Source organism: Alosa pseudoharengus, unplaced genomic scaffold (genome assembly GCF_046254945.1).
Source record: "Alosa pseudoharengus isolate Yale_2024_CS ecotype anadromous, Long Island Sound unplaced genomic scaffold, YU_APseudo_1.1 YU_APseudo_1.1_scf_11, whole genome shotgun sequence".
Taxonomy (NCBI): domain Eukaryota; kingdom Metazoa; phylum Chordata; class Actinopteri; order Clupeiformes; family Clupeidae; genus Alosa; species Alosa pseudoharengus.
In genome coordinates this window covers 24,209,268-24,220,785 of record NW_027468576.1, presented here as the reverse complement: position 1 = coordinate 24,220,785, position 11,518 = coordinate 24,209,268, and the positions used below count along the sequence as shown (strand labels likewise).

The 11,518-nt window shown below is 46.9% G+C and overlaps 1 protein-coding gene across 1 annotated transcript in view; it reads left to right on the top strand.

Moving 5' to 3' along the window:
• Positions 1 to 11,518, top strand: part of notch2 (notch receptor 2) — a 45,940-nt gene that overhangs the window by 16,699 nt on the left and 17,723 nt on the right. The window contains exons 3-12 of the mRNA XM_076278510.1: positions 3,871 to 4,136; positions 4,883 to 5,233; positions 6,127 to 6,249; positions 6,407 to 6,640; positions 7,168 to 7,323; positions 7,629 to 7,814; positions 8,227 to 8,340; positions 8,772 to 8,885; positions 9,149 to 9,382; positions 11,026 to 11,136. Coding sequence (XP_076134625.1) covers positions 3,871 to 4,136; positions 4,883 to 5,233; positions 6,127 to 6,249; positions 6,407 to 6,640; positions 7,168 to 7,323; positions 7,629 to 7,814; positions 8,227 to 8,340; positions 8,772 to 8,885; positions 9,149 to 9,382; positions 11,026 to 11,136 — 1,889 coding nt within the window. The remainder of the gene's footprint in view (positions 1 to 3,870; positions 4,137 to 4,882; positions 5,234 to 6,126; positions 6,250 to 6,406; positions 6,641 to 7,167; positions 7,324 to 7,628; positions 7,815 to 8,226; positions 8,341 to 8,771; positions 8,886 to 9,148; positions 9,383 to 11,025; positions 11,137 to 11,518) is intronic.

Genomic DNA, 11,518 nt, shown 5'->3' with positions numbered 1-11,518 from the left:
CTGTGTGTGTGTGTGTGTGTGTGTGTGTGTGTGTGTGTGTGTGTGTGTGTGTGTGTGTGTGTGTGTGTGTGTGTGTGTGTGTGTGTGTGTGTGTGTGTGTGTGTGTGTGTGTGTGTGTGTGTGTGTGTGTGTGTGTGTGTGTGTGTGCACGTGTCTTTGTGTCTGTGTGTGTGTGTGTGTGTGTGTGTGTGTGTGTGTGCACGTGTCTTTGTGTGTGTGTGTGTGTGTGTGTGTGTGTGCGTGTGTTTGTGTGTGTGTGTGTGTGTGTGTGTGTGTGCGTGTGTTTAAAGCTGGGGCTTAGACAGAACCGTGAGAGCGGAGCGAGCGCGAGTGCAGCAGGGAGGTGTTTGTTGTTCCTGGGGTGCCCGTGTTTCTGTGATCTCACGACCCCAGGGGCTGCGAGATGTGTTGGAGCCAAGGGGGCGGATAGGGGTGTGTGTGTGTGTGTGTGTGTGCGCGTGTGTGTGTGTGTGTGTGTGTGTGTGTGTGTGTGTGTGTGTGTGTGTGTGTGTGTGTGTGTGTGTGTGTGTGTGTGTGTGCGCATGTGCGTGGTGGGGGGTGCAGCGTAACTCGACACCTAAGGGTGGGGGTGGGAGTCGGAGGGCGAGATGAGACGAGACCAGACGAAACGCAAGCGTACACACACTCACGCACCAGTGCACACGCTCACACATCAACAAATACATAGTTCCCTGTACAGACATGGCGTCAACACACAAAGAAACATTCAGTGTCATTCAATGTCAGTCACACCGACTCAACAAATACACAGTTGGTTATACTCACATGGTGTGAACTCACAAACATTCAATCTCATTCATTGTCAGTCTCACACACACACACACACACACACACACACACACACACACACACACACGTACACACAGATGAGGATTCTTTTGTTCCCAATAGTGGCAAGAGTTTCTGTCACGGCTTTTTGAAGCTCTATGGCTCTGCTGCATTTCTGTGGATGAGCGAGCCTTGACGTGTGTGTCATGGGAGTGGTGAGCTTTACATCGTCGTCCGGGTAGGGTGTGGGCGTCGTGGGGGGGGGGGGGGGTGGTGTGGTGTGTATTAAAATCTGCCAAGAAAGCACAAGACTACGAGCTTGCCGGTCGGGTCTCTTTTGGCCTGGAGCACGCTCTGATTTCACAAGCGTCTTCAACTTCTCATGCATACTCACTCTTTTTTTCCCCCTCTCGCACGAGTGTGCTAATGCCTTCAAGCTGCTTTTGGGTGGAGCGGAGGAATAAATCTCATTTTAATGTGTGAAGCTGCATGGAGCAGCCGTGGAACTGCTTTAATCAGTGCTTTTAGCTCAGTCCTGGTTGGTCAACTCTTGCAGCACAGCACAGCGCAACCAGGCCCAGTGTTTAAAATGACCGCGTGGAGCAGAGCAGAATAATGCACAGCTGGCCGCGTCTGCAGACACATGATTTTGGGAAATAGAATACACCTACACACACAACCACACCCACACACACACACACACCCACACCCACACACACACACACACACACACACACACTCACACACACACGTCCATGATAAAACACTAATGCTTACACACAGAGAACAGCAAGGCAAACATACAAGCATTCAGTGCAAACATGCATATAGACACAAAAGATAGTTGGGGCGCGTAATGTACATGCACACACACACACACACACACACACACACACACATACATGCTCATGCATGCACACAAAAAACAGCAACTGAAGTACACACACATACGAAACATATATTTATATGTATAATATATATACAATATATAAAGAAAAACAAGACACACAGGCAAAAGAATGTGTATGCATAATATATAGGTGTGTCCTGCTGTCCTTTTATTGTATGCATACAAAGAAAACACACACACACACACACACACACACACACACACACACACACACACACACACACACACACACACACAAAAAGCCCACTGGGAGGCAGACACACAAGCACGCGCACCCTTGCTCTCACAATGTGCGGGGCTTCTTTTGTGCAGCGGCGGGCGCTGGCGGGTCACCCGAGCCTCCTCGGGGAGAGAGCGCTGTGTGGAGCTGCACCTGCGCGGCAGACGCCAGCAGTGTCACAGCACGTCCACAGACGGGGGGGCCGGCGCGATGCCAGATAGGCTACACACTCTCACACGCACACACACACACACGCACACACATTCATTTAAACACAAACACACACACACTTACATAAATACACACACGTCCACTCACACAAACACACACAAACTCACATAAATACACACACACACACACACACACACACACACACACACACACATAAACACTGAAATACTCACATACATACATACACACACACACACACACACACACAGTCACATAAACATGCACACATTAATAGAAATACACATCAAATAGTAAAATAATAGTCAGACATTTTTATCCACACAGTGGCACACATTCTATTCACAGAATCACACGTGTGTCCACCACACACACCAGACACAGACAAGCCAGTGTACTCCAATAGATCTCACGCCTGAGTTTCTGAAAAACATTAGAAAGTCTGTTTTCCTGTTCTCAGGGCCAGCAACAGCACTGTTTTCTGAGAACAGGCAGGCAGCTGAGAAGGCACGGGTTAAAATAATTTCTTCAGCTTTCCAATGATCTCATTGCTCTAAGCAAGTCACAAGCCGGGGCTAAGTGAAAGAAAGCAGTTTTGAGATAAGGAGGTGATTTTAATTTTTTTTCCTATCTCAAGTTATCTGGAAGTGCTGTCATCCTCTGTGTTTTTTATCGATTTCATTTGGTATCACTTATTTTGAAGAGTTGTTTCGTAATTCAGTGATTTCCTTTCTAATGCATCATGGCCTGGGAACGCTGACGGGGGTGGATGAGCAAGACTGCAGTAAGTCCAGCGTGGAGTCATGCCCAGTGCCCGAATCTTGTGACCTTAGAAATCCACAGCCACCCTCCTGGTGTCCGTAATGCATGAACACAAACACACACGCACTCACACACACACACACACACACTCACCACACTGGTGGTTTCGCTCTGTTTTTGCTCCTCTGCCGAGCATGACTTCACTTTTTTTTATGTCACCCTTCCTTGTGCTGACATTAAAAGCAGAAGAGGAATTGGCCACTGCCTTTCCAATTGGTGCACTTCTGCGCCGGCCAGGGCCTAATGACGAACACGACGGTTTCAACACAAGTTCTGCTTCTTGCCGCAATGACTGGCTTCATTTGTGAACTTTTATACTTTCACTTGTCTGCATGCCACCACCATGATCATTACTAGGTTTGTTAATTGTGGTGCGGTTACGTGTGATGGTTGTTTAATGTGTCCTTTGATTGCTTGCCCGAATAAAATTGCTCCATCTCTTTCAGTCTTTTGGAATGAGTAAATGGTATCTTGTTGTCAATTGTTTCACTGATGCATATTTGGCTGATGCTTTTATCCAAGCGGTTTACAGATAGCCATTATTTATAGGGTTTCCATGGAGCAACTTCGGGTTAAGTGCCTTGCTCAAGCAGCCGGGAATGAAACCTGTGAATTGTTTTGCCTACTACAGGCTAGTCCAGCTCCTTAGTCAGCACTCTACCACATTCCCTGTTCGGCTGCCACCGCCTTATTTGGCTTATTTTGGTCTGCTTTGTTATGTAAGCATATGTCTTCCCTCTGTAGTGCATAGTGTTATTCAACATGTATTGGGGAAGTTTAATCATTTATGTGGTTAGTGTGTGTGTGTATATATGTGTGTACATGTATGTATGTATGGATATGGATCTATGGATATATGGATGTATGTATGGATCTATGGATCTATGGATCTAATGGGATTGTGATGACACCCTGCCATGTCCTGTCTGTCTTTGTGCAGGTGTAACCTTGGCTACCTGGGTGAGTACTGCCAACACAAGGACCCATGCCTCCCCGGCCTCTGCAAGAATGGCGGGAACTGCACCGTGAGCGTGCACGGTGTCCCCGGGAACCCCACGTGCGTGTGCCCGCTGGGTTTCGCCGGTCAATCCTGCGAGACGCCCCAGAACTCCACGTGCTACCCCAAGAACCCCTGCAAAAACCAGGGCACCTGCAGCCTGCTGGCCCTGGACAAGTACCTATGCCACTGTGCCCACGGATGGACGGGTAAGACGCGTCACGCTGACAGTTTTAGATTTAGATTTTTAGATTAAAGTAGGCTGGATTATCCTCTATTGTTTCTGAATGGAGATGTGGAGATATTTGTTTCGGGCAGTCGAGAGAGCAGTCCAAGGGGGGCGCTCTAGAAAAGAAGAGAAATGGATCAAAGGGAAAAAGGCCTAAATCTGGCACTCTGCTCCTCCAATGAAATACTTAATTATTAGTTCCCACTGCCACACTGCCACCACCCTGCAGTTTCTCATGAGCTTACAAGAGTTGTCCCCAATCCTCCCAAGCCTTTATTAGCTGCTTCGTCTCCTGCCAGGAGATTTGTTAGTGCTAACTGTAAAAAAGTTTACTTTCTTGGTAAACATATTGATTTACTGAATGATTTAGATTTATGATTATGTTTATATCAAGTCTATGATTTCATTATTTTTCCTCAAAAATCTTGAATGTGTACATAACTTTATATTTTTTCTGAACTATATGGCGCTATTTCTTTTGCAATGAGCTGGAATTTACTATTACTGAAGCCAGTAAGCCTCGTTAATCGAGCAGTTGTTAAACAATCATCAAACAAATGATGAGCAGTTATTTGGTTTAATGATTTGGCTGTAACTTGTGGGCCTGTGATGTGTTGGGTGGTTTTTCCTGCTATTGACCCCCGTGCCCGCTCTGCTTTTGTCCCCCTACACACACACACACACACACACACATACACACACACACACACACATACACATACACAGGTCACGACTGTGAGCAAGTGGACAGCTGCGTCTCCAACCCGTGCGCCAACGGTGGCACTTGCGCAGTCCAGTCCAGCGGCGCATACTCGTGCACGTGCCCGTCCGGGTGGGAGGGCCCGCACTGCGAGAACGACACGGACGAGTGTGCCGACGCCTCCGCGTCGTCGCCGGTCTGCCACAACAAAGGGCAGTGCATCAACACGCTGGGCTCCTACCAGTGCAGCTGCCCGCAGGGCTTCACCGGACGGCACTGCGAGACCCCCTACCAGCCCTGCGCGCCCACGCCGTGCCAAAACCAAGGCACCTGCCGACCCACCTCCGACTTCAACTATCAGTGCCACTGCCTGCCAGGTGAGGGCTGACGGCGTAAGCGGAAGGGAAGGAGAAAGTTGGCAAAGAAATCTGGAGGGGAAAAGGAGAGAGGAAGTTCAACACGTAACACACACCGACGGATACAGAAATTATTTATTTATATATAGAGAGAAAGAAAGAGAGAGATGTTATAGCCATCTGCATGAAGGCCAATGTTATAGCCATCTGCATGAAGGAGACGTTCACAATAACCAGACATTCAGCTGGTTGGAACAGCTGCCAGACAACTGTAACCAAAAGCGCACAATAATACAAGTGAGAGACAGAGAAATAGAAAGAGAGACAAAGACAGAGAAAAAGAAACAGAGAGAAATAGAAAGAGAGAGGGGGTGAGACAATGAGCAAAAAGAGAAAAAGAGAGAGAGAGAAAGAGAGGGAGAAAGAAATAGAGAGACAGAGATAGAAAGAAAGAAAGAGAGAGAGAGAGAGAGAGAGAGAGAGAGAGAGAGAGAGAGAGAGACAGAGAGAGAGAGACAGAGAGAGAGAGAGATTGGATACAGGTGTGAAGCTGCTCCTCCTGCTGCCCTCATCCGCCTCTCTGCCCGTCTGTCTGCTGTTTCTAATTAAAATACTCGAGTTGCAACAGTTGGCATTGTTCTGTGTGTGCACTGCCTGCTGTGCGGGCAGAACACACAGGCATGCCAGCACAGGCATGCATATACACACACACCCTCAGGCACAGCTAATGAGTCCTGGGAGACTTCTCAATGTGTGTGTGTGTGTGTGTGTGTGTGTGTGTGTGTGTGTGTGTGTGTGTGTGTGTGTGTGTGTGTGTGTGTGTGTGTGTGTGTGTGTGTAGACTGTCTAGGTTTGTGAGTTGACCTTTTCTTAATGTCTTTATTTTAATGACTTGTTACATGGGTTTGTGGCAGGATTCAATGGAACAAACTGCGAGATTAACATCGACGACTGCCCTTCCCATGACTGCCAGAATGGAGGAACCTGTATGGATGGAGTCAACACCTACAACTGCCAGTGTCCTCCCGAATGGACAGGTATATGAATATATCTATCTATAGTATTTATAGTATACTTTCTTTATTGACATTTGTCTCTCTGTGCTCAAACTTTATTAACTCCTTAATATTTCTACTTCTCTTCTTTCCCTCCTCCTTCTCCTCCTCCACCTCCCTCTCCAATTCCTCTCTCTAGGTCAGTACTGCACAGACGATGTGGACGAGTGCCACCTGCAGCCCAACACCTGCCAGAACGGTGGCACATGTAACAATATGCCGGGCAGCTACAACTGTGTGTGCGTCAACGGCTGGAGTGGCCCGGACTGCTCGGAGAATATCGACGACTGTGCCGTGGCCGCCTGCAGTGAGGGATCTACCTGTGTGGACCGCGTGGCGTCCTTCATCTGCGTGTGCCCACACGGCAGGACAGGTAGACTGCAGGCTCACGGCGTCACTGATTCAGTGTGTCTGCTTGCACACCAGCGTCCATAGTTTTTGCGGCTTAAGGGCCGGGAACGATAACTATAAAGGCAACTGCAATTGTAATGTTAGGAGCGTCCACACTCCACAGTGACCAATAATAGTGGTTCCACTGCAACACTGGGTTATGTTCATGTCATGCTGTGTTTTCGCTACAATGTTGCCCTTGCGTTAGCTTTGTGTCCTTTATAGCAGTTAAACTCTGTCTGTCTCATAAATAAACGTGTTTTTTTTATTACGAGTACTGTATAAAGTATATACTCCTTTGATCCCATGAGGTAAATTTGGTCTCTGCATTTATCCCAATCCGTGAATTAGTGTGCAGCTATGATTGACATGAACCTATGCTCTTGCCCCAATAGCCAGTTGCGTTTGCGCAATTTCGTTGAAATGTTGAAATGTGGAAATGACTCCTTGTCTGTGGGCTTAGCCGCTGATACAGGTACTGACGCTGTTTGTTGATGTGGTTTCCCTCAGGCTTGCTGTGTCACATACCTGACGCCTGCATGAGCAGCCCCTGCCGCGAGGGCTCTCAGTGTCACTCCAACCCCATCAACGGCATGTACAACTGCATGTGCCAGTCAGGGTACAGGGGCAGCACCTGCTACGAGGACATCGATGAGTGCAGCATCGGTGAGGACGCACTCACACACACACACACACACACACACACACACACAAAGCTTTCTTATCTGAGAGTGACCACGCACTCAGATAAAGGGCAGGGATTTTTGTCCGTCAACTTGCAGTGTATACTCCTCTCCGTATAGTTACACTTAAAATAAACTAAATACTGTGTTAATACATAATCTGAATCTTCATTGAGACTTTAGTAGCTAGGGTGCAGCAGACCACATCGGTGGTTGTATGTGTATATGGGTCTGATCTCTCGTACACTGTGTGACTGGAGTGTTCCCTCCCTCCCTCCCTCCCTTCAGGTACGAACCCTTGTGAGCACAATGGGCTGTGTATGAACACAGAGGGCTCGTTCACCTGTAACTGCGCCCAGGGATACACAGGGCCACGCTGTGAGCAGGATGTCAACGAGTGCCTGTCCAACCCATGCAAGAACGATGCCACCTGCCTAGACCAGATTGGAAAATACACATGCATCTGCATGCCAGGTGCGCACACACACACACATGCAAACACACACACACACACACACACACACACACACACACACACAAATACACACTTATTATAGTGTAGATGAGTCTGCCTAAAGATGACAAGTGGTTTAATTTTTTATGATGAAACACTTTGTAATGATGATGTCATTTTCATTTCATTGAGGAAACAAACTGACACATGGATTTCTATGCAAATATATATTGACATACTCCCACCTCACATTATTCATACTCTGTCACATACAAACACATTTTCACACATTCATATTTATAGACATTTTATTTGGCATGTGTAACCAAACAGATTGTCTCACCACACTACTCCTTTGTTTTTTCTCTCTCCCTCTTTCTTTCTATTTCTCCCTCTCTCCCCCCCTCTCTATCTCTCTCTCTGCTTCATCAGGCTTTGAAGGCGAACACTGTGAAATCGAAATTGATGAGTGCAACAGCTCTCCTTGCCTGAACAGCGGGAAGTGCAGAGACGAAGTCAGCCGCTTTGTCTGCGATTGTCCTCAAGGTCGGCACCGTCAACTCATTATCTCTTTCTTCTTATCTCTCTCACTCTCTTTGACCCAATCCTGGACGTTAACAGTTATCAGATGGTACCTGCGCACTACAAAGCCAACGATCAAGACTTTTTTTCTCTACTTTCCTGTAAACATCACCCCGGTCTCCTTTTTTTTCTTCTTTTTTTTTCCAAAATTCTTTTTATTGGTCTTGAAACAAATACAGTACAAAATCATTGGCAAAGCAAGAACCCCAGTAAGAGACCTCCTTAGCCTTTCGCCTATTTTATAAATACCTGTGGACGCATCCTCCCACTGTCACTCATTCTTAGGGGTTTGAGAAGCTGTAAACTCTTATCATTGTTATCTGTGCGGTCCTATGTCTGAACAAGTTGTCTGTGGCTTGCATAACGTGAGACTAAAGCCGAAGCTTCTCCCGCAGGATTCACCGGTGAGACGTGTCAGGTTGACATTGATGAATGTGCCAGCACACCCTGCCTCAATGGTGCCAAATGCTGGGACCGGCCCAATGGCTACGACTGTGAATGTGCCGAAGGTAAGAGTGCCACGCCAAAAGGTTTTTTTCCCATACGAGAGACCTATCCTGGGTTAGGCTCCTCTGACACCTCAAATAAAGAATGTGAATGTTTAGTAATACTAATTGTAATGTATAGCAGTGCAGAAAATATAGAGTAGCTGGTAATATTTTACCATACAAGGGTCGTTGTTTAAAACTGGTGAGTTGTTACAAAGTTATTTTGTTTTGGATAGAAGGGACAAATTTGGAAACGTAATGCTTGCTTGCGTTAACTTTGACAGGATACAAGGGGCCACTGTGCGAGGAGAACATTGACGACTGCAACCCCAAGCCCTGCCACCATGGAGTCTGCAAGGACGGCATCGCCACCTACAAATGCGAGTGCGAGCCGGGCTACATGGGCACCATCTGCAACATGCAGATCCAGGAGTGCCACAGCAGCCCCTGTCAGAACGGAGGCCGCTGCGTCGACTTGGTCAACAAGTACCAGTGCGTCTGCCCGACGGGAACCTCCGGTGAGAGCAACTGCCCTGTCCGCCCCAGCTGCCCCCATGCCATCTGTCGCGTTTGTACCAGCCCTCTGTTTCATTCATGAGACAGCCAATTAGATCTTCCATTCATAACGGCCAGAAGTGCTAATTGGCTACACAAGTTCGGAATGTTTCATTCGCAATTCTTTCCAACACGTGCCACTCTGGGGTTAAGAGCTTTTCGTTCGGAAAACAGTGGCCACATTGAGTGCTAAAAATAATCTGGTATGTTTTTGCCTAACTCGGTTAGCATTGCTAGATTGGGTGAATTAATCCTCTCGGCCATTCATTAGACACACACACCCATGCACAGATGCCCTTGGCGCTACCCTTCGACACAGAGTCACATTGCTTTGCTCTGGTGCACTTTTTTGTGTCCCAGTAGGACCTCACACATGGTTTGGCTCTTTGAGCCTTTGGTTTTGAGGTTTGAGCCTTTGCAAGAACACTGAGAAGAGTTACTAAAATAGAATTTGGAGTTGTATCTAATGTTATGCTTTGAGATGATTCATGCTTTGTACCCACCATGAGTGTGTTAGGTATTGAGCATGCACACAGTATCAGTGGTTCCATGTCACGTGTTTCCCTCCACAATGAATGCTTCTGAATACTGTGGAACAGCATATTCAAAAATGTTTATGTCAAGACTTAATTTTGAGGTCTTTTACCTCAAAATGACTTTCCATTAACATTGATGTTACAATACTAAGTAAATCTGAATGCCTGGACAGATTCCTATAGGCCCTAGATGGGTGAATCCTGGCTTACCCATGTGGGCCCTACATGGAGCCCATAGTGGGCCCCATCATCAGCCCACCTGGGCTTACCCAAGTAGGGCCATGGAACCCGAGGACAAATTAGCTTGCCCCCTGGCTGGGTAGCCCAGATGGGGGCCCACTTATCAGCCTACAACCAACCCACACCGGCCCTAGGTGGGTGTGTTACCTGGGATGGTACTGGCCAAGCAGATCCCACGGCAGCAGTTCTGCTGTACATGCTTCTCTCGCCCACCTTGGATTGGTTTGCCAAGCCCCGGTTGAACAATGCTACAGATACATGTTCGGGCATACACTCAGAGACATGCAAATAGACACTCACACACAAACAAACACACACACAACACACAACACACACATACACACACACACACATACACACACACACACACACACTACACTGGAGTCAGTTCAGGACATCTTCTTCCTAACTGAGCTAAATCTCCCTCCCTCACTTCCCATATGTATCCTACTGACCTCAGCACTCCCTCCTCTGGACTGAGACTGAACTGCAGCTTGCCGTCCTCGTGGTGATACAAGGAAACTATGTAGCAGATTGGACTGTTAAAGTAGCCTCCCCCAACTGTTTGCTTATCATGCAGATAGCAAAGCATATTAGTCATTTTCTGTTTTGACTTTGTAGTATTTCAAGTCTGACTCATATAAGGATAACAAAGATTAAAAAGGGTGAAATACCTGGTACCATGCTTTTTTATAAGATCTAGTAGTCATTACATTTTAAGTAAAACAGTCATAAGAGGTATTAAGGTAACATTTGTTTCTTGAGTTTGTCATCACATCCAGTCCAGTAGATTGGGTGCTTATCTTCTTTCCTTTTTGACTTTGTTTCAGGCGACAACTGTGAAAACAACTACGATGACTGTGCCAGTAACCCTTGTATGTATGGAGAGTGTCAAGACGGAATCAATGAATACTCGTGTGTCTGTGATCCAGGCTACACAGGTGCAGTAGTCACACTTCTCAGAGCCTTGGTTGATTTATACAGTTAATCTCAGAACTCCTAGTGTTTCACCAAGTGAAGTAAATTTCTTCCCTATTGTTACAGCTAGGTTATACCAGGTCTGTTTGTAGTTTGCAATTTGCACTTTGTGCAAATTGTTTTAGAAGACTGGTCTATTTAAAAAAAAAAAAATAGTTTGGCTTTTATGCCTTTAATCAGATAGGACAGTGAAGAGAGTGACAGGAGGTGAGTGGGAGAGAGATGGGGTGGGATCGGGAAATAACCCCGGTCAAACTCAGGTCCACACGGGCACATGGATCCGATTGTGGCCATGCACCCCCCCCCCCCCCCAGACATTTTTTCAATGTACAAGCCGCTATCACG